This window comes from Leptinotarsa decemlineata, unplaced genomic scaffold (genome assembly GCF_025532065.1).
Source record: "Leptinotarsa decemlineata unplaced genomic scaffold, Ldec_3_MD MMD2_tig00000035_RagTag_RagTag, whole genome shotgun sequence".
Classification (NCBI taxonomy): domain Eukaryota; kingdom Metazoa; phylum Arthropoda; class Insecta; order Coleoptera; family Chrysomelidae; genus Leptinotarsa; species Leptinotarsa decemlineata.
This window is the reverse complement of record NW_027412540.1, coordinates 16,272,577-16,299,244: the sequence shown is the minus strand read 5'-3', so window position 1 is coordinate 16,299,244 and position 26,668 is coordinate 16,272,577. Positions and strand designations below refer to the sequence as shown.

Genomic DNA, 26,668 nt, shown 5'->3' with positions numbered 1-26,668 from the left:
TTTGAGATAGCATCGTCTATCTTCTGCAAATTCCACAATGAACGAGAAGCGCTCGAAACTTTTACTCTTCTATTAATCGGATTGAGCAATTTCCTTGCCAGAAGCCGGCTATAACAGTTTCAGTGCAAATATAACAGTAAACTTCGGGATATCAAAGTTTGAGATAGAAAATGAAGTAGACGAATATACGAATATATTTCATCCCATAGTGTCGTAGTCACGATAACTGATGTGTTTGTTGTTGTACGTAGAAAATTTGAAGTAATATTGACGAGTTGCTGCAAACTTTCGATAAATGGATCCTGAAAGCAATCGAAAACAACTTGAGAAAGTTCTAGGTTGATGTTAACATCTGAAATTTCATTCAATTCTCTTCCATATATTTATAATATCATATACCGAAAATGTTCAATTTATCAATCATATCATCTTTCTTTTCAACTCGAAACACAAAAAAATTCATATATCTTCTAAAATTGAATCAGACCAACAAGGTAACAATCAGAAATGTTATCCCACAACAATTGAAACGTTAATACTTTTTTCCTCTTTCTTGAATCAAATTTAAGTGAGTTTTAAAAATATATTCGAGGGAGATTATTCGATTACTTTGCTAATAAAATTCAGGAGAATTCAGTCTAATTACAAGAGTAAAATAAAAAAGTTGAATAATAATAATAATGAGGAGGTATCCTTATTTTGGATTAGAGTTATGCAGAGAAAAAGTAATTAAAGTGGAGAACTCATTTCATAGTGAATATCAACTCAACTTCGATAGACTGTGGAAACCATTGGTGAAGAATAAAGTTGCTACTACAAATATACTTGCTGATAAATTAGGCAATATCATGGAGTTACAATTTGTTTTGTACACTTATTCTACAATGTTTGTATTTGATGCATAAAATAAATGGATATATCCATAAGGAACTCGTTGAGCTATACTATTTGAAGATATTGTAGGCTAAAGCGCATGAGAAATGTATCACAACATCACAAGAAGTTTTCAGAAAAATATAAAATATAGGTTCCTAGCACGCAAGATCGATCTCCAACCTAACTGAATACTGAAATAAAAATTGAAAATTATTGGAGAATAAATATCCAGATATATATAACTACGTTCTGCTGATCGCCGGAGGGTCTCTCATCAATAATAGTCAAGCCAAGTTAGGGAACATCTGAAAAGAATAGGTGTGTATAACGAAGACTATAACTTCAAGCAATGCACCAATGAAATAGGGATGCATATTTCGCGAATACGGGGCACCAGAACGCATGATTGAAAGAACATCTTAAAAAAATTTGTACAAACTAGTACAAAAAATAAGATTGTTGGATGTCATGGAAAAGTGAAAAGTTAAATGCAATAAACCAAGGAGACTGCAGTATTACCAGAGAAGTACCAAAAATAAATCACAGCAATAGCTGAACAGTGCCACTGTTTTTCGAATTTGGAAGCGCGAGCGGCTAGTTTCTTCATAGGTTTAACCATCATGGCTTCAGGCTTCGTAAAGCGTAGTTATGCCTTGTCAGGTAATCAGTTGTATTGGTACCTGTACTTGCACCTGTACTTGCACCTGTACTTGTACCTGTACTTGTACCTGTACTTGAACCTGGAACATTAACAATCTTGCTGCCTGTTGTCATCCCGTTTGTTATTCTCGAATTCATAAAAATGCGGTTCCATATTCGATTGGGGTTCATTGCTTCTTCTTTTCTGTTGAAATTCTCTGTGAGTTTGTGGATCGCTATTGCCTCCCGTACCAGTCGGCTATAGTATCCCTGGTTGGAGGCATATAGTTCTGTGTTTTCAAACAAAATTATGTGGTCTCCTTCACTAAGCGCGTGTTCTGCCACAGCTGACTTATCCGCTTGGCCTAGTCTGCAGTTCCTTTTATGTTCTTTCAATCTTGTTCCCATGAATCGTTTGGTGGTTCCGATATATACTTTCCCATAAGTGCACGGTATGCGATACACCCTTTCTGCTGAAAATTGGTCTCTTTTGTCTTTAGACGACCTGAGGCTTTGTTTTATCTTCCTCGTGGGTTTGAAGATTGTTTCGATGTCGTGTTTATCTAATAGTTTTACCTAGGGATAAACGATAGATATGCGCGTGCAACTATCTGATCCTTTTCCTCTTTTTGAACCGTGGTGCTCTTTGGTTTCATGGCTTTCCTGATCTCGGAGGCACTGTATCCATTTGATCTCAAGGTCACTTCAAGGTATTTCGTTCCCTCTCCAGATGTTCTGGTTCATATATTTTCCGAGCCCGTTCTGTTAGAGGGGAGATGACTCCTCGTAAATACGCTTTACGAAGCCTAAAAGTTAGTCATCGGACAGCAAGCCATGATGGTAAAACCTCTGAAGAAGCTAGCCACTCGCGCCAGCGAAACGTCAGGAAGAAATTCCAAAAATCCACGGCTTTCAAACTCGAAAAACAGTGACACTGAAAACCTCAGCCGCGAAAGTCTAAACCATTTTGTCAATAGCTGAACAATCTTACAGGAAATAGGCTACTGGCATGCTTTTTTCAAGAAGAAAAGACGAGCACTACATGAAAATCTTTTAGACGCTCTAAGAGCGGTGCCTGTGCGAAAGTAGCGATTCATATTGGATTCTATTCGCTATCTATTTTTTCATTACAATAACATGTTGACTTAGACCCTGGCAAAGACCAGCGATGAGACCTGGGGATTAAGCTTGTCGCCCACTTATCCGGCACAGATGAGCTCACAGAGCTGTCCGTCGCCTAACGGCGGCGGGTAGTAATTAGCATCGCCCACTTGTCCAGCTACAACCAGCATACTGAAGGTTCTGTTTGTTCGATTTCAAAGTAAGTGCAGTTGACATCGAGCGGTAACAGAAACATGTCTACTAGCGGTTCTGACAAAGAAGTTGTCATTATAGTGGCCGCATTATTGAATGTAGAAGAAAATAATCACAAAAAAATGTTGTGGGTCCATTCGATTAATCAAAAGAGAGCGAATCTGGAGAAGTTTTTCGCCATCTTTCCAACTATCTGACAAAAGACAAGGAGAAATTTTTCCAGTATTTCCAGAACTTCTGGATATTCCCGAGCTTGATTTAACAAGCAACTCAATTCTTACCCATCCATTTTCATAGGTAACGTCTGACACTGTGCTATCAACTGATCGAAAAGCAAAACATAGAGACAGAAACTTCCCAGGAACGTTTCGACAAGTTGATACTGGCAAGCGCTGGTCGGCGACACGCTCACTTGGCCAGTCCGTCATAGCATATCGTTATTTGCCGGACAGGATCGAAGAGCTGTGCCGTGCCGGGCTAGTGGGTGTTTTTCCATTCATTTCCATTTTTCCAGTCCTATCCGTATTTTGACGGGACGGGCCTTGCTGTGCTGTGCCGGACAAGTGGGCGACAAGCTTTAGGCAGATTGAGGCCTCAGTGTAAAGAAAGCTTCCTCAAATGGTTTCAAATCCGAAACGTCTCACTACTTAACTACGGAACTACTTGTGATTACAAGAAATACTCCCAACTTAGTCACAAATTCATCTATAGCAACCTGCTTGACCCGAAGTTAACCCCTGATTGATGGTGAATCCGTTTGTTTTTTATATCCTTTCTCACTTACACTTGGCTGTACCGTTCCGACGGAGGCTATGTACTCAGGAACACGTGTCGGGGGTTGAGGAGTTTTCAGATATTTGAAAGTATCTGACCGACGTCACGTTCGTTCAGGAAGGACGTTTGTTCAGACAGGAAAGTCGCTTCTCTATTTCGATAGCCTCGCGAATTATCCCAGCTTGTGATATTTTTGCTGTGGCGATGGTCTTAGTATTCGCAAAGTCTTTATCGTGTCCTGTCTCTTGATGATGTTTGGATAGGTCCGAGGATAGATCGGACTTTCGGACGGCAAGTTGATGTTCGTATATTCTACCTGTCACACGTCTGTTGGTCTGGCCTAGATATGTTCTGTGTCAATCGGAACATGGAATTTCAAATATATCCTGAGATTCATTGACAATATTGTCCTTGGGGGAACAGATGAATGTGGACATTCGATTATTGGCGGTAAATGCCGTTTTTATGTCCTGTTTTTCGAAAATTTGGACAATTTGGTCGGTAACACTTTTCCTTCCCTACATTGAAGACTTTCGAGACTTCAATAGCTCTTCTTCAGGAACTCTCTAGATCAATAATAGTAGGTGGTAAACAATTGCCAAGCTAGTGAGAAAAGTACTTACGAGAGGTGAGGTTATACTAAAGAAGCTAGCATGGGAAATAATGTTCTCCTTAACAAACTTTAAAATCTGAGGGATAAACGAACACTAGTGAATTTCCAATACTTGATAAATACCAGTACGTACACCAATACCAGTTCGTATTTTTCCGTCGGGTATTTGCCACACGTACCTATAAAATGATAGGTCACACATGAAAGATTCGCCATTTTCCAACGATTCCTAAGAATGCAACCACAAGTTCCCGAATCTGAGGGATACAGACATTTTGCACAACTGTGTTTCAGGCAGAAGTAGCGACTATCAAACGCTGTATGGGGGAAATAAACAAGAAGAAGGTCACAAATAAAACCATTGCAATTTTCTTCGACAGTCAGGCGGCAGTTAAGGCGCTCAGCTCATTTCAAGTCTTCTCAAGACTAGTGGGAAGCTGTCTGAGTGCACTCAAAGAGCTAAGTACCCAAAATTGGGTCATTCTAGCTTGAGTACCCGAACATGAGGGTCACAAGGGCAATGAGGAGGCCGATGTGCCAGCCTAGAGGTCGGCAAGTACTTTTAGGTGGGGTCCGGAAACTGTGGGAAAATTTTAACGGGGTCCAGAAAAAAACAAATATTAATAATAAAGTGCTACATATTATTTTGGTTTCAAATCACATTCTGAATGATAAAAGAAATACAAGACCTTTTACTGATGTGAGAAACTACACAAACGGTCTTGAGCCAGTTTTTTATAATTTGGTTAGATAGATAGATAGATATAGATAGATATGTTTATTCATCACTGAAGTTTTACAAGATACAGCATATAAACTTGTCTCCCTAAAACTTATCGGACTAGTCAGACATACAACAAATACAATTAGTATAAAAATAAAAGCATAAGCTACCCTATACCAATTTATATATACTATGAACAGAATGCTAAGAACTCGTCCATTGAATAAAAGGCATTTGAACATAAAAGATCAAACAATTTTGATTCAAATGATTTAAAGCTCTCAATTTCACCCATTAGTGTGACTGTGTGATTATAGCAAATAATTCCCTGATACATATATGAATTCTGTCCCAGTGATAAGCGAGAGAATGGCAAACGTATACAATTAGCGTTGCGTGTACTATAATTGTGGATCATAAAACCCCTCTCATGGCTGAAGTGCCGTTTTTTACCTCAAGAGTTATTGAATATATATATATATATATATATATATATATATATATATATAAGCATGAAAGAGTTAGAATTCTCAAACGAGCAAAGATTTCTCTACAGCTCTCTCGAGGGTTGGCTCTCACCATACATCTTAAAATTCTCTTCTGTATTATAAACACCTTTTGAATATGAGCAGAATTGCCCCAAACAATAAGACCATAACTCAGTGTGGACTGAACAAGACCATAATAAGCTAGCTTAAGAGTTTCCAGAGATACTGTTCCTTGTAGTTGTCGAATAACAAAGCAAACACTGCTTAGTTTGGATACAATATGATCTGTATGAACATTCCATGTGAGCTTCTGATCTATGTATACTCCAAGGAATTTACAATATTTTACTTGCTCTATGGACCTATGATCCATTCTTATTAATGGACTATGGTCAAGACTGATATTTTGTTGTTGAAATACCATAAAACAAGTTTTATTGATGTTGACTGATAATCCATTATTCTCGCACCATTGTTGGAATTCGCGCGCACATGTATTGCTAGTTGTAACAGTGCCTGCTAGAGATTTTTCAGCCACCAGCTGGTTTGTATCATCTGCATAGATAATCATTTTGTTATGAGATGTACATGAATATATAATACCATTAATGAAAGCAATAAATAGTGAAGGACCTAAAATAGAGCCTTGTGGTACACCAGTTGTTACTTTTAATCGGTTAGATTTCACTTTGTCTACAACCACTATCTGTGACCTATTCTTTAAATAGGATTCTATCCAAGTGTTGGCCACTCCTCGAATACCTATCCTATAAAGTTTCTCTATTAATAGTCTGTGATCTATAGTATCAAAAGCCCTACTAAGGTCATAATAAACGGCTATTGGATTTTGTTTTTCATTCAAGCAGTAATAAATATGGTTACATAATTCTTTTATAGCAGTTTCTGTAGATTTTTTATGCCTGAAGCCATGCTGACAATTTAGAATAAGATTATTTTGTTCTATAAAATTGCTTAACCGTGTATTGTAACTGCTTTCGAGGACTTTCGCGAATTGAGATTGTATACACACGTTTCTATGACTTCCGACGTCATTTCTAGATCCCTTACCCTTAAATATTGGCACAGACTTTGAGGTTTTGAGAACTTCTGGATATTTTCCTTTCTCATAGGATTTATTAATTATGAAAGATAGTGCATTACATATTATATCACTGACAAATTTAAGAGTAACCCCAGAAATATCATCAATTCTTGCAGAAGGTTTCTTAGTTGTTTTTTTTTATAATGTCTTCGATTTCAGGTGGACTCGTCGGATACAGAAACAATGTGTTATAAGAAAAGGGGGAGAATTTATGGTTGTTCAGATCTGGTTTTGTATTTACCACATTCATGAAAAACTCATTGAAGTAATTACCTATTTTGAATTTATCATTTTCAAGTTTATCTTCTATATTTATTTGCAAAGATGTAACAGATATTGTGTTGTCTTTTGCTTCATTAATTATTTGCCAGCTTTCTTTAGATATATTACTGGTCTCAACAAGTCTTGCATCATTATATTCCAATTCAGCTTGCCGTACCTTATGTCTATAAATAACTTTTAAATTTCTGTACCGTTCTCGAATAACATCAATATTAGTAGAGAGAAACAGCAAATTCGAAGTGTGTCTTCTAGGTGAGCGTCTGTCAATCTCGAATATTTGTTTTTCAAAAAGTTCATCTTTGAGAAAGTTGTTTCACATATGTATGTCGTGCCAAACATAGTGGCCAAATTGATAGCTATTTTTTTACAATTTTAATATTCACCTGGGGCATGTTTGGCACAAAATTTCAGTGGATATCGTTTTATCTAGCCCGTGAAGGCGCACCCAAGGCCATGATCGACCTAGAACCCTTCTGCGAGGTAGCGAAAACATGTGTAAAGAAATCCATAAATTCATGAATGCAAGCCGTATCGATAGATTGGTGGAAAAAGCTCCCAGGAATGAGGCAAAGGAAAGAGTTCATAAAGAAATCATCGCCCAGACCTACTAAACCATACCCCTGAAGTTGTAAGGGTAGTGATGGGTCTACTAACGGGGCATAGACGACTCAGGAAACATATGAGTAACATGGATCTGTGAATACGAAGCGATAGCAAGGCTGAAACACGCAAGATGCGGGGAAGAGAAACCAGAGTCTACCAGCTATATGAAGGAGTCAGTGGTTCAGTGTCAAGGCTATGGAGTCTCATCAAAGAGATCAAGCTAGATAATTATCTCTAACATCCAAGAAGCATCACAATAGTGATGCCGCAGTGAATCAGCCTCAGTGAATCAGGTCATGGGCTAGCTCCCCGGCAATCTAATCTAATGAAATCTGCCATACGTACCTTCAAAATGATAGGTCACACATGAAAGGTCCTTCAGACTAGATTCGACGTTTCCATAACATTTCTGAAAATGCAACCACAAGTTCTCGATTCTGAAGGATACGGGAATTTTGCAGAATGCAGGCAAGGGTCGAAAACTCAGTCATTTGGAATCCTTGGAAATTCATAAATATAAGAATTGCGAATGTAGCCTACTAAATTACCAAATTGCCCTGGTCTACTCGCCGGTTTTTCAGATCAGCGTACCTACATTGTCACAAGTGAACAAAATTCCGGTAATTAAGTTATTAAGGACCGTCTGTTATTACGTATTGTGGTTGAATATTGGTGTAAATTGTTAATTATTTCGGTTTATTGTATTCGTTAGAAAATGTCCTTACAGAACAACTGCAATAATGTTGTTCGCGAATACAAATGACATAAACACATGGGAAGTTTGAATTTTCATTTTTCACGTTTTTCTGAAAACCTTGACAGTGACATTTGGTGAAAGGCAGAGCATATGAATAGTACCATTCCCACAGTTTCCTTGGAAATTATGTCAGTTTTACAAAAACTCTGAATTATTCACACCTCGTATAAAGTTAAAATTGACAGTTGGTTGATCTGACAACGTCATTCCCTTGAAATTCATTGTGGTCATAAGATTAATTTGAATAAGGGGCCAATATTTCAGTTATAGTTTTATTGAATCCAACAAAATTTGTTGTTCAATTCAGTTGTGAAGAGTGGGGAAAAAATGAGCTCTAATAATCGGAAAGACAACTGCAAACATCAGAAGCAAGCTATCTTCTTCACTTCCAATGTATCTCCAGATTCAGTAATTGGATTAAAGGTACGGGAATCTCAGCAAATCTCTGATATACTAAATTATAGAAAGTCCGAAGCAAACAATAAATTTTCGAATGTTGAAGCGGCATCAGAGAAAGATAGTATCAATATGACCAAATGTAGAAAAGATGGAATTAACCATATTTCAGATCACTGTATTGACAATAATGATGATCAAACTGGTAAAGCAGAAAAATATTCATTTCCACTGCTTTCGAAAACCATCATATCAAAACCGAGTTATCTGGAGAATATAATTGAGGAACAGGTTGATTCAACAAAAATTAATGAATATTCTCATATATTGAAAGAACGAAAGAGTGTGGATAATGTAAACAGTGTACCGGTTGATAATGCCAATATGACTGGAACTGAAAACAAAACAAAAATTATCGATCCTTGTGAGAACATTCTCGACGAAAATAAACCAAAATACGCTTTTTCGTTTTTCGATGATCAAAGAGTACAGGAAGAACTATTTCAGCAAAATCTTTTAGCTCAGCAGCTCCTAATGAAATACTTCAAGAAAGAAGAAGACAATGAAGAGAAAAACGATAGTGTGAAAATGAAAGATAAGACGACAAAGAAAGCTATCACTCTGCTCGAAAGCATATCGAGCATTTTACGTAGATTCCACCAAATAACAGAAAAAAATAAACGATCATCTGACGTGTATATGAGTTCCAATAACCCATTCAAAATGGAGAGTAACCTGGAGTACGCAAAACCTTTCAAGTATCAGCGAAATTATTCGGACAGTGCCATGAATGTGAACCTTAGCATACCTTTGGAAGGTTGTATAAGAAGGACACGTTTCTGTTACGAAAATGATTTTGTACGCGATTCCTTGACAGATATTCGGAACGATTCTTTCGAAAATATACAGTTTCTGAATACCAAACTCACCCACAGTGGTAATTATAATAAAATTCTGTATAAAAATGATAGTAAAAATTTGGAAAACAATTTTTCCGAAGAAGACTTTGAAGGGTGGAACTGTCCTATTCTGTCAGAACGATACTTGAGCCTCAGGAATTTGTACAGTTGCAGTTATTTAGAGAGTAACAAATCTAGATACTACTTCCAAACTTTGCCAAGAAACTCGGGAACAATGGGATTAAAATTTGACAATGGTATTGATTTCAAAGTAACGGATGAAGAATACAAACTATGGCTAAAACAAAATGGATTCGTGAAATATACAGATTATTCTATTACTACTAATAGTTTACCATCAACTAAGAATGTCTCATCCGGAGCACCGACACACTTCTCAGTATCACAAGCGTCTGCAAAATTACAGTTAGTCCCATTCCATGAAAAAAGTCGAGACAGCTTTGATAATCGAGCTTTTGAAGATATAAACTACGAAAAGTTCTATCAGTTGATAATTTACGAACATATTGTCGTTTCTAATTGTATCCTCTTTTTTTCTAATTATGTATTCGCTAAACGTTTGAAGAAGCTCACCATAACTGATAGAATTTTTCAATTGATCTTCTTAGTTATATGTTACTTTGTTATAGTTACTTTAAATGAATCAGGTGTTACAAATATTGCTGATGGTGTAAATTATAGGAGTGCTTTGAAATATAAGTAAAAAAGTCAGTTTCGATCTTGATTTCAGAATCATATAATTTTCCACAGAAAAGACCAACGTGACCAACGGCTTTACGTGAATCATTTTCATATTCAGTGTGATTCAGATCTTCATGAGCTGATCAGAAGAATTCGAAAATGTATAGTTTTCGAGATATGACGCTGAGAATATTTTGTAATTAATTAGTTCTCGCACCCAACAAGAATGGAAATTGAATGTGAATTCAGAGCAAAAACCAAAGAACCTTTTTTTTCTTTTGAGTTACTTCAAAATCACGAAATTACTATAAACTGCTCGTCACTGGCATTGTTCAATTGGACATTAATTGTTTGAAGGTGGTTGACAATGTTTCATGGTGAATTTCATCAGTTTCGACTTCCATTGTCTAGTATAGTATGATATGATTTGAAATCCCAAATGAAATTGAAAAGTAAAATAAATGGCTGAAAAAAAATTATTATATATTATAAAAGGATTTTTATATTATTAATTATCTGCGAGCGCTTTCGACAGTTGGTAATATGGTCATCTTCTAGGTATATATATATATATATATATATATATATATATATATATATATATATATATATATATATATCGTGTTGTTTGTCCATCTTTGCAATTGGCTGCACCGCGCTGATGAGGCCAATATCCAGAAACACGTGTCCGCGGTTTGCCTCAATTTTTTGAGTGTTCTGTCCACACTCAATAACATCTTCATCTCTATATATATGTATATATATATATATATATATATATATATATATATATATATATATATATATATATATATATATATATATATATATATATATATATAGATAGATAGCCAATATTCATATGGAGTAGTTTGAAACTCTGACCATTGAAGAAGTCTCAAATCTGGTTGAGATACGTTGACGACACATTTATAATGGAGAACCATGGGAATACAGAACTAGACACTTTTCTGAAGCACATCAACAGCGTAAGACCACAACGAATTATGATTCTTAGACGTATTGCTGGGGAGGACCGACACTGAGTGGAAAACATCTGTATACCGAAAACCTATTCACACGGGACTCTATATGAATCACGAATCCAACCACCATCAATCTACCAAAATTCTAGTAGACCATGCTGCGAGTGCGGAGAATCATACATCGGTGAAACTAAGAGGCCATTGAAAGTTGGCATTGTTGAGCAAAAGAAACACACACAGCGAGGAAAAACCAGCAAATCCGGAATAGCAGAGCATGTTTGGACTCATCAACATAACATCAAGTGGGCTCAAGCTGAAATCATCCACGAGGAGGAACACTGGTTTAGGAGAAAATTCAAAAAAACCGCGTAAAATTTCATTTTACAACATATTTTTCAAATTTCATTCCTTTATAACTTTTTTATTACTGAACAGATTTCGATGAAACTGTGACCAGTGATATTTCAAGACATCCTGAATCCAGTGGTGTATTCAGAATTTTCATGAAATTCCTGAACATGAATTGGTGGGTTGATTAAACGGTATATTTTTCAAATTTCATTCCTTTATAACTTTTTTATTGATTGACGCATTTCAACGTTATTTACATGTTACCCATTTGAAAATGTCACAAATCCAGTGGTGTAGTCAGAGTTTTTCTAAAAAAATCGCTAGTAATTTTTTTAGATTTTTGACTTTGAAAAATAAGATTAGTTGGCCCTGGAAATTGAGATTTATTCATGATATTTGGTGTCCTAATAGACTTTTTGAATATCTACCTAACAAAAAAAAAACATTCCAATCGGTTGAAAAATGTAAGTTTTATAAGGGTGCTTCCATCTTAAATGGGTCACACTGTATCACCTACATCATAGTAAATATCGAAAATAAATTTCTTTCCACCATATTATATGAACATCATCTGTGTGAATAATTCCACATGGTTTGTCAGATTTCAGCCAATTTCTTTCAGGAGAACTCATTCGACGCTATTTTTCCAACCTCTACAGAACATATAATCTTCACCTTTCATTTTTGTTCCTTCAACTGCTTCACTTTTGATTGTGTTTCTGACTGATTTTTCATTGGAATGTTCTAGCCATCCATGCAAATAATTTAGGATGCCAAAAGTTGCTGAGGAACAACTCAGCTGGAAGAACAACTCAGTAGCACGTGTGCTGACTGAGTTGAACTTCGCCTTTTGTTATGTCAGCAACTAGCTCTGTATTTTATTTAAATATTTGTATGTAACTACAGCTGGGAAACAATAAAGACGATTATTATTATTGTTCTCATCCATATTAGTTTTCTAGTTTGCATCCAATTTCTCAGCCATATTTGTGTGTCAACTTTAAAACGTCAAACGCAGATTTTATGAAACTATGCAGATTTTCAATTTTTCTCAGCGTGACTAGTGTTTGTAGTAATATTTGTATTCAAATCTAGCAGAATAGTAGTGAAAAATCAAAGAGAAAATTGAATTTTTAGTTTCGTTCAGACAATTAACTTCAATCTCTTTCATGCTTGAACATAATTATAACATTCATAAATAAAATAAAAAACATCTAGATGAAATTCCAAATTCAATCATCCGAAAATTATCAGTATCACGGTCAAAAGTTGAAGTCTGTCATTGATAAGGTTATAGATTATACAGAGAAACCCCCAATAAAAATATTTGATGATCATTATCACTATTATTCGTGCCACAAATTTTGCGGCATGGCATGATGCTGAAGAACTTTTAAACTCTTATTTGTTTAGGGCGAGAGAAATTGGTCAAATTCGCGTGATCCTCTATATATAATTGTTCATGGAATATCGTTATTCAGAAAACACCCAACTTTCATTGTCATCATGACATTCATTCCAGCAAAATGTCATCCTTTTTTCAAAATTTGTCGTGTCCTAACAAAAACTTAACGAAAATGAGAAAATGAAAAGTGAATGTAGACCACGTTTGAAATGCCAATGCTGTCGTTGTAATCCAAATTTTTTAGCAAAATTCATGCCGAATACTTGTTGCATAAAGTTTTTTGTCGTTGTTAGCAGTCTGATTGCAATCGGATACTTTTTATCCCATTACTTCGTCAACTGCGAACCCTTTGCAGATGATATTAAACTTTTTTGAAAAAGAAAACATGGAATTTATATATAACTCCGATGAAGAAGAAGAATGTGATTGCAACCCATATTTTATTTTCTGCGAATCCAGTGGTGATGACTTGTGCAAACCTTATAAAGACCGGATATTTTATAACGGAGCGAGACAATTCATTTCACCCAGTATAACCAAAGCTCTGCGCTCTTGCACTGAAGCCCTCACCATATTATCACAGCATGTGAATTCGGAGGCATCTAAGTGTTGTTGCGAAAGAAGTCTGGGTGATAACACCGATTCACTCCTCAGTTATAACATCGACAATGAAACCTGTAATTGTGGAAAAACCTACAAGGATTCTTCTAGAATAGTTGAAGTAGCAGATGCTTCCTCATCATCGCCCAATCTTGATTCATCAGACCAAGATTTTTTGAGCAAGGAAGAATCTGAAGGTTTCTCTGAAGAGCCCTCCCGAGACTTCAGTAATGGATCAGAATGTTATGTAGAGAATACTGTTAATTACGAAGAAGAGGAAGAAATACAAAATGTTGAAGGTGAAGCAGAAGAACCCGTTCAGAATGGTAATCCCATCAATACCACTTATAAGAAGTCTCGACCATCAGAAATAGGTACGGGGAATTTTTTCGAAGGAAACTGTCTGAAAAAAACTAGATCAACTTCAGTAGAAATGCAAAAAATGTGTTTACCCAGCTTGCGACACGAAACATACAGTGAAGAGCCTCGTCAAAATGAAATGGATATGGGCCTTGCTAAAAATATCAATATAAATGTCAAAGTGAAAGTCCATAAAAGAAAAAAGAAATATTCCGACTCGGCAATTTCTCGCGAGAAAAAAAAGTGTAAGTGTAAACGAAAGACACACCGAGAAATCCACAAAGATTCCAAGAAATATTGCAAATGTGAGATCAGTAAACCTATTGTGATTTGTAACAAAATGCCAGAGTCTGGAATGGATTTCTTACATTTCTTCAAATATAAACATTTTGATGAAAATATCAAAGATAACTCTAAAAGAATTTGTTTGTGTGGAAAAAGTCGAAAATTCAAGATAAGTGAATCACATAGGAAAAACATTTCTTCAAATAAGAATGATAACAAGACTTCAAGAGATGAATCAAACAAATCGGAATTCGATAAGGAACATTATTTGAAAAATCATCATTCTGCCGAAACATTGCAAGATGATATGAATACCAGGGAAAAAAATAATGAGAAAATGGATATTCATTACTCAAACAATTCTGGTACCAAAACAGAACCTTTTCCTGCCAAATCTTTTTCAGTCAAGTTATCTAATGGCAAAATGAAAACGAAAAGTAACATTTATACAAAATCTAATATAGGCGATATAATCAACAGAGAACCATCAACTAATTTGAAGACACATACAAAATCTCATTTGAAGTCTTATTCGGTCAAATCTTACAAAGAAAAGCCCTTTTCCATGAGTGCAACTCATGAAAAATCAAATATAGGTGACGCAATTAGTGGCGAAGCATCAAATGATTTGAAGGCACCTACAAAATCACATTTAAGATCTTATTCTATCAAACCATATAAAGACAAGCCCCAATCCATAAGTAAAATTCGTGGAAAATCAATTATAGGTGACACAATCACTGGCGAAGCATCAAGTGATTTGAAATCACCTACAAAATCACATTTAAGATCGTATTCTACCAAATCATATAAAGAAAAGCCTCAATCATCAGGTACAATTCGTGGAAAATCAATAATAGGTGAAACAATCGGTGGCGAAGCATCAAGTGACTTAAAAACACCTACAAAATCACATTTGAGATCTTATTCTACCAAATCATATAAGGACAAGCCCCAATTTATTAGTACAATTCGTGAAAACTCAATAGTGGATGACACAATCAGTGACGAATCATCAAGTAATTTAAAGGCACCTACAAAATCACGTTTGAAGTCTTATTCAACCAAATCATATAAAGACAAGCCCCAATCCATAGCTACAATTCGTGCAAAATCAATAATAGATGAAACAGTCAGTGGTGAAGCACCAAGTAATTTGAAGACACCTACAAAATCCTTTCTGAAATCTCATTCTGTGAAATCATATAAAGAAAAACCACAGTTCATGAGTACCACTCATGCAAAATCTATCATGAATGATATAGATGAAGACTCAGAAAGTGAAGAGTCGAAAGACGATTACAACATAAACCTCCAGAGCGAAAGAAAATTTCGTGATGGTGAACAAATATCCAGGAAATTTACTAAATCATTCAAACAGTTTGAAGAACTCTCACCTCCTGGTAGCAAAATGAATCGTTCCGAAAAAATACTGAATAAAAATAGTTCAAGGTAATCGAACGCTTTGTTTTTGGATAATTTAATTTCATTATTTTTGTAGGATTGACAAACCAAGTGCCTTATCGTCGCACCGAAGTGAACTGAGAGACATATCACGTAGCAAGTCCTCAAAACCCAGTAGTGATTCTAGAAATGCAGAGGTGGAACAAAATATTTCGATTGCTGAGAATAGTGAAAATTCTGCTGATATGGTACCACTTTTCTTTACCGAAGTTCCAAAACACTATCAGTCGTCCCCATTCTCATTGTTCTCTAAAGAAAAAAGGGTAAACTACCTATACCAAGGACATTCTCATATCGTTTCTTATTTCAAATGGTATTATAGAAAGGACAACCAAGTTTCTTATCTAGAGGTGAAGCCAAAGTTTCTACAGAGAATCCAATCAAATCAAGTACAAAGAAACATCTTCCACAAAGTGATTCATGAAGGCACAGACGTAGACAACGATGCTGAAATTAATGGAAAATCTAATGCAGTTCAATGCCTCAAACCGAATTTCAACTACCAACAAGTATACGACTTGAGGGAAATATTTGAGAAATTCGAAGTGTACAAACAGCAACAATTCGTTTCGGAGTACGCAAAAATGAAACAAAGTTTTAATCTGAGAGTCAATAAAATAGAAAAGCTAGACAAAAGGAGAAGGAGATTCAAATTGGGAGATGAAAATATTAGAATTCTCGAAGTATTTGTCGTTCATTGTATTTTACTGATATATTTTGTGATATTCGTATGGTTTACATTTTTTGAATAAATTCTACACATTTCAATAACTTTTTATAAATCCATACCAGAGATTATTTTCTGTATGCAAAGTATTTTTTTTGCCAGTTTTTCGAAAGCACTAGGAAATGTTTGGGGTTATCAGATTCTGCTACTGATAGAATGTAGGGAATTTTTTGATTTCAAGTCAAAACTGCCAAAATAATCAGTTTTAAGTGAATTTTCAGAACAATCTATAGTGCGATGGAAAAACATATTATATACAGAACGTCAGTTTGAGAATCTCTCACCCTCAATATTTTTCAATAGTTTCAGCACTAGAAGTTCAACTCACGAAGGGTAAAAGTTACCATCAGAATCTTAGATATAAAAGGAGAAAAAAAAAGAAATTGTATCAACTCCTTGAAATTATGAAAGTAATCAGATATTGTCAGCAATATAGGTGATGGTTTTCAGGTTATTGATGAAATGAATATTTTTGCATCGAATCTTTTGAGTAAACGTGGTAAAAAATGTATGTGTTTTTGTGGTAGTGATTAGATTTTTCAAAAGTGATAATTCATTTCATCGAATTATTGATAGTTCCGTTCTTCTCAATATAAGTTATGAGTTCTATATGAAATAATGTTCCAGTGAAAATTTGAACCGGCTTCAATTTTATCACAAATAAGGACAGCAAACAAGCTGAATCATAATCAATCGAAATTGAATACAAGATAAAATCGAAAAATCGCTTTCAATATCTCATTGAATATCTAGATACGAAATAATATGATATTGAAGTTTGAATTGGAGGGATTATATTTTTAGGAGTGATTAATTTTTGGGAAAGTTTTTGGCTTTCTACTATTCCATCTTGATACAAAAAAAATATATGAGGGAATCTTCCAAAGAAAGGAAAGAAGTAATCGGCGAAACATCGATATATACCAGTGAGGATGACAGTGTTCAATGTAAGTGCAATTTGTTACCATTCGTTCAAAGTAGAATTCATATGGATGATATCTGATTTTTATTCCACAACGAATGTTCGAAATACAAACTGAGTAGAGAAAAGTATCTTCTGTATAATTGAGTGTTCATGTAGAAGTATTTGTTTCGAAAGATTTTTTTTCTTTCGTGTTATTCAATGTTTATATGAAAGTAACTGTTTCAGGAGGACTTTCTTTCAGTTTTTGTCTGAAAGTTACTTTTTTGCATGATCTACACATTCATGTATAGAGTTACTAATTTTCAAATTGATTACTTCCTTCCTTTCTTTGGAAGATACCCTCATCTTTATTTTGTATCAAGATGAAGTAGTAGAAAGCCAAAAACTTTCTCTCCCGATATTGAACTTTGAACTCTGAGATTGGAAATTTGGAGTTTCAATTAATTCTGATGACAGCTAATGAGCTAGAAACACGTGTCTGCGATTTGCATATTCTTTGAGTGTTTCGTCTATGCATTTTTCCTGCTTTTATTTATATCAAATCCACTCGCTGAATTATCATCTTTATCAAAAACTGGACCCTGATGTCACGCAGGTAGATAAAGCTGCATCGTGGTGACTTTAGTGATATCTCTAACCCGAGATAATTTTACTGAAACCACAAAGTGCGGCTGGCTTCTGTTGATGATTTATGTTATATTTTATGTTATTTCTGCAACCAAGTGTTGCCTAAACTTGCACTTGTACGATGACAGCTAATGAGTGAATAAATTTGAGTGCTTTGTCCATGAATTTTCCTCGCTTTTGATTATGTCAAATTCATTCACCAAATTATCTTCTATATCGAATACTGAACCAGTTCGACTGGTTTCTGTTGCTGACTGTGCATTTGTGTTGTTTCTGCAGCCAAGTGTTGCTTAACCTTGCACGTGGCTATACCCTACTGAATTATTACTATCAGTATTATCATTAAAATATCAGGCACATTGTCGACTGACGCTTTTAACAAGAAACCCTTGAAATATGAGGAATTTTTGTTTTGAAGTCAAAGAAAATGCCGAAGATGAAGTAGAAGAGTATTTCAATTCCTGTCAGCTTGGAAATACTGGATCTGTGAATTATATTTGTTATATCGACATTTTTATTGACGTTTGGTATTATCATGACACCAAACTCCTAGTGTTATCAAAGTTGATACCATGAAAGAATGCACATGCATCATCAACGGAAAATACGATGAAACACATACTCTTATATAGCATCCCTCTTTCTTTCACAAGTGGAAGAGAGAGACAGAACAAGAGGCTTTATCGTACATCGAAAAGAGATGCCCATCGAAAAGAGATAGCTAAACGGATGTGATCGTCGGTAATTTCTTTGACAGTATATATTTTTCACATATTGTTCATTTAAAAGTCCAGTTTTATTTTTTTTTCATGAAGTATCAATAGTTGTTTTCACAACTTATTTACTGTAGGCACTTCATATTTCTCAGTAAGTTACTTTTCTTTCGCAATAATAAATGTCAACCTAGAATCTATTTTCAGACATCGACGTTGAAAAATCGAAAATAAAATTTAAATTGAAAGGGTACACTTTTAGGAGAGATACATTTTTGGGAAAGAGAGATAAATTTTTAGTGAAAAAAGTAAAATATTTGTTACATAGTTAATGAAATGATGAGGAATTCTATGAAACCAACCCAAAATCATAACATGAAGCATTCCTCTTTAAAGAAATTAAGGTTTTCGGAGCAGCAACCAAATTGTTTCATTTTCAATAGTTTGTGCCAGTGTGTCTTAACTGACACAGGTATAGTTCAAGTAAACGAACATTCTCGAACTATCAATCCAACCTTTCGTAACTGTGTCGTGAGTGTCATACCCAGTTTCGTCCAAATAGAAAATTTGCCGTTGTTATTGTCTATATTTAGTTATTTGTTCTAAATATTTGTTACACAATTCCATTACTTTTCTGCTTTCCATAACTGCTTGACGTTTGTTTATTATTTTAAATCTAAATCCTAGTTTCTTTATCCAATTCTGAAGAGTTTTCTCACAGCAGCTCACGTTATAGCCAGACGTATTCAGTTTCTTCCTTATGATTTCAGTTGTAGGAATTTCATTGCTTTTGTACCAGTCGTATATTGTTTTTTTTTTCAATGATTTCATTAGTGAATTAGATGAACATCTAGAGGTTTTGGTAATCCTGTATCACATCGCGTCTTGCGTTCATAAGGTTTGTTTTTGACTATTTCACGTACAGATGAAAAAGGAATTTCGGTCAAATCTGAGTACAAACTTCATATGAAAGTAGTTGTTTCGAAAGTACTATTATTTCGTATAATTTGTATGTATATATGATCTACACATCTTTTTGAAGAGTTTATTTTGACTTCGATTGGTTCCTTTCCTCCTTGGAAAATTTTCTACGAAAATTTTTTTTCCCAAAACTGAACTCTCCGAAAAAATATATCTCTTTCGAATCAAATATTTCGAAGTATTCAAGTTTTCGTATCAGTGCATAGAATTTCAATTCCAAACATCCTACACTCAACTCGTTGATCATCGAAATGACACACTCAATGTTTGACTTTGCAAAAGTAGAAAATTAGATTATTTGTATTCCATATAACTTCTCAACATTATCAGAGTTGAAATTATACATTTTTCACAAATATCTTTTCGCCCAGCTTTTTTTCTTAGAAATGATGATTTGAGTTATTTAAATTCTGAAAAATGCTTAGTTTCACAATTCGACCTCCATGAAAGGAAACATCCGGAGTCGGCAAAAATTTCCTGAGATTTGCATTTATAATTTTAATGTTGTCCATGTCTCTCCATGCAAGACCGAACTAATCCATGCCATGAGGTTGGCATTACAAGGTTCTGAATCCGTTCTGAATGAGTTTCTGAATATTTGATCACTCTGAAGGAATCGGGACTATGAAAAGATGTAGTTCGTTAGAATTCTTGATGATATGGATTAACGTGATTTTTGTCGAGACCAATAAGTGAAATTCTCGTATATGCTCACTTCATGGAAAAACAGTTGACGGTTTATATTTCATTATGAATAAATACAATTTTGAAGTGTTAGATAATAAAGGATAATGAAGAAAGGTGATACATCATGACCGTGTTAGGAATCACACGTTGAAAGGTAAGACCTCGTTAGTCTTTAGCTCGCACAAGTTTCTCAACTTCAGAGAGTTGTCGTTCGTATGGGGGCGACAGCTGATTAACGGAAAAACATATTTTTAAACAGATCAAACAGTTTCAAACATGAAAACTGAGTTAGGAGTAAGGAGCCAATATATTCAATTGAATGTTAATAAGCATATGGATATTGATGAAAATGTACATAAATTTCAAAGTAGTAACATTTATGAAATATCATCCTAATAATGTATCAATTTTGTTACTCCGCTCACATATGAGTTTATTAATTGAAATCAATTCGTCTTTGAATAGTAAAGTACATTTATCATAACACTTACTATTGAAATTTTATCAGTCCTCACTTATTCAATCATTTTTTCTCCATACAAAAGATGTGTTGCTTTTTAATTGGTAGGCACACTTGAACACCAGATGCCTCAAATATGTTTTATTTTATTCCATAGTGCAGCTTGGAGTAACATAATTTAATGGAATTCTTTGACATATGTCATAGTCATATTTTTCTCTTCTTCTAGTTGCAAATTATTAAAAATGTGAATATTTCTACGGATTTTTTTTTAAAATACTGTCAAATTCATAAAGCTTATAATATATTCTCTGATATTTTTTGGAGCCATATATATTTTAATTTTTGTACCTAGCGTATCGTCTTCTAAATGCAAATTATTAAAATGTGAATATTTTTACTGATTTTTTTAAGATACTGTCAAAATCATGAAGCCAATAAGAAAAAGAAGAAAAGTACACGCTTTCGCGACTTGCTTTCTTTCAATGTATTTGCCTACCTATCTATTAATTTAAGCTTTATACTGAAATTGTTTTGCAAATAAATATGCAAATCGAAAGCTGATATAAGACAACTTTTTGCTCACGAACCACAGATCGTGTAATTCCTATTCAAAAAAAAAAGAATTTGACATACGGTTAGTGGGCATACTTGAGGACTGGCTATAAATCAAATCATCGAAAGGAACAATTTTTCAGGCTAGTCTCAACTCTCTACACTGTAGGTTGATGGACTGACACCCATCAGAAAACAATTACTCCCCTGGCTAATACCACGAAGGGCATTGGATTATATCTGATAGGTGTCAGTGCAGGATTTTTACTGAAGTTATTCCTGCATATGATGTTGGCGATGCAACTGCCGGAATCGATTTTCAATTTTTGAACGGAACATTTGCAGACCGGTTTCGGGCTATTTGGCCTCTCCTCAGTGCAAGGTAGTGGTTATCATCAACATGTTACCTTTGTGGTTTCAGTCAGAGGAGTAGTTGTTTTCTGATAAGTGTCAGTCCATAAACCTACAGTGTAGGGAGTTGAGTCTGTCCTGAACGAATTGTTTCTTTAGATGATTTGAAAATTAATTTGTGTATAATCTGCATTTAGAGGTGCTCTACAAGTAAACTCCCCACACGAATTGAAGTATCAATAAAGAACAGGGCAGGTCCGAAATTGAACATTTGGAATATTAGTTTCACCAGTGGAGCAGAGAAAGATAGATAGTTAAAATCTGCTCGACGCAACTCAAAATCAAAAAAATATTCATAATTGAGTTTGAATTCAGTTTGAAAAGGTGAACTGATGTCTGTTTTTGATTGCTGTCGTTCTCAAAATGCCCCAACAGAAATGACTAACTGCAATCAGTGTGAAAGAGTTTCGATATTCTCACTGAAAGTATTGAAATTAGCAGTATAATTGAACATCAATGAACTAAGTAATAGTAACTTGTGAAATTTGTGTATTTCTACAACAAACTTTTTCCAATTTTTCTCCCTTTTCTTGTTATTTTCGATAATATTTTCAAGGGGGAATTTTGTGATAGAAGTTGTCAATGAATCCCTGAAAATACACTTTTTTCTGCCGAGAACTTGACTTTCTATATTTCAAATACAGCGAATTTCAATGCGATAACATCAATTTGTGTCAAATCGTCTTCTATTTAGTGGAAAGGTAAAGTTTCGGGTAGTCGAGAAGGCTCAGCCGGATATCCCGCAAGCTGTTAAATGTTTAGGAACTTGTCCGACTTTGAATTCATTACGAAAACATTTCCTGAAGATCCATAATGGTGCCAAATTGTTTGTCCCGTGTAATAGAAAGCCATCAGTTTCATGCATATTGCAAATTTTACTGCGCAGTTATGATGATTTTGTGGATGCCATCAATTTTTTTGACACCTTTTCTTGACAGTTTCTTCGAAATATAATGAAATTCAATTTTTTGAAAATCACGTTTCAGCAAATATGGATATGGTGTCATTATTTAGCAACGTTTTTATCGTCTTAGGGCTATTCATAACAATTGATATCGCATTAGTAACTTTTGTAATATTCATTCTTCTTTTCTTCTCTTTTCGATAAAACGTACGACTTTATTCTGGATCAAATTTAGCAACCTTCATGTATGTGGGCAATAATTTAGAGAAGTTCTGATCTGAGCTTCATACAGCATTAAAAGTTGCTGAGTTCTGAATCGGAAGTTTCAAGCTGACTTTGCTATATCCAGTGCTGATACATATTGATAACAAATTTGATAATCAACAAATAAATAGGCATATTTAGCGAAATTTTAACCCTGATGTTATGATAACCGATTTGGTTACACTATCAACAACTTTCACCTTCTTCGAGAAAACTACTGCATGGATTTCCCTTTACCTGTAAGTTGAATATGAAACTGAATGCAAACTGCTTGACAGAAAAAAAATTATTCGCTGTTGTTGCTTTAGAATTATCCAGTTATAATGATGGAATGATAAATTTTGGCCAGTGATTCAAGCCATGGTCTAGACGATCTAAACAGTCACTCTCAATACGTGCCTCACTAAACAAACGTCTATCCAAGGAAAATTTTGGAAATGCTCTTGGAAATCTTTTCATTTAGCAGATCTGTTGTAACTAAATTCACGTGATTTGGGTTACTCTTCAACATCTATTAGTGATTCACCCAAAGCTCTAATCAGTTTTAAAATATGTTTGTTCGTTAACCAGCTGTCACACATCTATGAACGACAACCCTCAGAAGTCGAAACTTGTGCGAGCTAAGGATTAACGTGGTCTTACCTTTTAACGTGTGATTCCTAACACAGGTTGGACGATAGCAAGTGAAAATCGAACCACCGTCCAACACGGCAATCAAATAGAGTGAGTGAACAAAACACCCACGTTGAATTGCCTGGCCTGTTAGGACTCCAAAGAAGATCTGAAAAGATGACAGATTATCCATATCGATCAGGAATCCTTGTTGACTCATTTATATCCTGAGTAAGGTCCGCTGAAAATTTGAGCCACTTGATAGTGTTGATATTAAAATTTTAACATGTAGATTATCTGATATTGGAATAATTCAGTTACCTGATTTTCTGTTATATCATAGGATTCCATATTATCTCTTTTATTCCACATCAATGACCAAATGAGAGAGACCATGAAACCAACATCTGCCTTTGCTAATGACAATAGGCATCATATTTTGATGAAGTCCTGAAAAAATGTTTGGCTTGATGTGAGAGATAACGTAGAATTCAGTATTACAAAAATGCAAGCACCAGTAAGAAGTTGAATAATGGATAACTGGGTAGGTGTAACACCAGGCAAACACCACTAAGATTCAGTGTCATTGCTTTTCGAGTTTGAAAGCCGTAGATTGGTAGGCACACTTGAACACCAGATGCCTCAAATATGTTTTATTTTATTCCATAGTGCAGCTTGGAGTAACATAATTTAATGGAATTCTTTGACATATGTCATAGTCATATTTTTCTATTCTTCTAGTTGCAAATTATTGAAAATGTGAATATTTCTACGGATTTTTTTTTAAAATACTGTCAAATTCATAAAGCTTATAATATATTCTCTGATATTTTTTGGAGCCATATATATTTTAATTTTTGTACCTAGCGTATCGTCTTCTAAATGCAAATTATTAAAATGTGAATATTTTTACTGATTTTTTTAAGATACTGTCAAAATCATGAAGCCAATAAGAAAGAGAAGAAAAGTACACGCTTTCGCGACTTGCTTTCTTTCAATGTATTTGCCTACCTATCTATTAATTTAAGCTTTATACTGAAATTGTTTTGCAAATAAATATGCAAATCGAAAGCTGATATAAGACAACTTTTTGCTCACGAACCACAGATCGTGTAATTCCTATTCAAAAAAAAAAGAATTTGACATACGGTTAGTGGGCATACTTGAGGACTGGCTATAAATCAAATCATCGAAAGGAACAATTTTTCAGGCTAGTCTCAACTCTCTACACTGTAGGTTGATGGACTGACACCCATCAGAAAACAATTACTCCCCTGGCTAATACCACGAAGGGCATTGGATTATATCTGATAGGTGTCAGTGCAGGATTTTTACTGAAGTTATTCCTGCATATGATGTTGGCGATGCAACTGCCGGAATCGATTTTCAATTTTTGAACGGAACATTTGCAGACCGGTTTCGGGCTATTTGGCCTCTCCTCAGTGCAAGGTAGTGGTTATCATCAACATGTTACCTTTGTGGTTTCAGTCAGAGGAGTAGTTGTTTTCTGATAAGTGTCAGTCCATAAACCTACAGTGTAGGGAGTTGAGTCTGTCCTGAACGAATTGTTTCTTTAGATGATTTGAAAATTAATTTGTGTATAATCTGCATTTAGAGGTGCTCTACAAGTAAACTCCCCACACGAATTGAAGTATCAATAAAGAACAGGGCAGGTCCGAAATTGAACATTTGGAATATTAGTTTCACCAGTGGAGCAGAGAAAGATAGATAGTTAAAATCTGCTCGACGCAACTCAAAATCAAAAAAATATTCATAATTGAGTTTGAATTCAGTTTGAAAAGGTGAACTGATGTCTGTTTTTGATTGCTGTCGTTCTCAAAATGCCCCAACAGAAATGACTAACTGCAATCAGTGTGAAAGAGTTTCGATATTCTCACTGAAAGTATTGAAATTAGCAGTATAATTGAACATCAATGAACTAAGTAATAGTAACTTGTGAAATTTGTGTATTTCTACAACAAACTTTTTCCAATTTTTCTCCCTTTTCTTGTTATTTTCGATAATATTTTCAAGGGGAATTTTGTGATAGAAGTTGTCAATGAATCCCTGAAAATACACTTTTTTCTGACGAGAACTTGACTTTCTATATTTCAAATACAGCGAATTTCAATGCGATAACATCAATTTGTGTCAAATCGTCTTCTATTTAGTGGAAAGGTAAAGTTTCGGGTAGTCGAGAAGGCTCAGCCGGATATCCCGCAAGCTGTTAAATGTTTAGGAACTTGTCCGACTTTGAATTCATTACGAAAACATTTCCTGAAGGTCCATAATGGTGCCAAATTGTTTGTCCCGTGTAATAGAAAGCCATCAGTTTCATGCATATTGCAAATTTTACTGCGCAGTTATGATGATTTTGTGGATGCCATCAATTTTTTTGACACCTTTTCTTGACAGTTTCTTCGAAATATAATGAAATTCAATTTTTTGAAAATCACGTTTCAGCAAATATGGTTATGGTGTCATTATTTAGCAACGTTTTTATCGTCTTAGGGCTATTCATAACAATTGATATCGCATTAGTAACTTTTGTAATATTCATTCTTCTTTTCTTCTCTTTTCGATAAAACGTACTTTTATTTCTAATTCGTTTTTTTGAAAAAATGAAGCTACTGCTACTGAAGTTAATGAAATTGTTGGAATCTTCAATAGCTTTGACCACATGTACAATTTGCTTTCGAAAACGTACTTCAGATAACATTGTACTTCTTGACTGGTACAGAAAGCCTATCAGTTCTGGTAGATATATGAATTACTGGTCTTACCATAGAAAATCAATCGAGTTCAACCTAGTCAAGAAAATAAAATAGTACATTTAAGTTCTTTCACCAAAAGAAGTCAAAACATCCTCCTCAAACTTCAACTACAAAATTCAAACCCTAACACCTTGAACGAGATATTATTCAACACGTCTCCTATAGAATACTTTGTCCTCGTGGATTTTGCACCAGGATTACGCACACGCCAATACGCGCTATTAGTGAAGCGGTATTTGGCCGATTAACACCCTCTAGTGCTCGAATACGCGTCGTACTCGCCAGATTTGGCACCGTGCGACTTTTTGTATTACCGAAATAAAATCTGCTTTGAATGGGACCCGAGTTTGGTCGATTGAAACGGTAAAGCAAAAAACCGCCGATCTCCTAAAATCCCTCACCACAGTA

At 34.8% G+C, this 26,668-nt stretch overlaps 2 protein-coding genes across 4 annotated transcripts in view; both read left to right on the top strand.

The window, feature by feature from the left end:
• Window positions 1–26,668, top strand: part of tei (irregular chiasm C-roughest protein teiresias) — a 762,167-nt gene that overhangs the window by 522,098 nt on the left and 213,401 nt on the right. The gene's annotated exons all lie outside the window — the stretch shown is intronic.
• Window positions 13,006–16,391, top strand: LOC111504243 (uncharacterized). Of its 2 annotated transcripts, XM_023158757.2 has the most exons (3): window positions 13,006–15,608; window positions 15,658–15,883; window positions 15,943–16,181. In XM_023158757.2, the coding sequence occupies exons 1-3, from the start codon at window positions 13,267–13,269 to the stop codon at window positions 16,042–16,044; spliced, it is 2,670 nt and encodes an 889-aa protein (XP_023014525.2). In that variant the 5' UTR covers window positions 13,006–13,266; the 3' UTR covers window positions 16,045–16,181. The 2 variants fall into 2 exon arrangements, with proteins under 2 accessions (XP_023014525.2, XP_023014524.2); XM_023158756.2 differs by having other exon boundaries at window positions 15,658–16,391.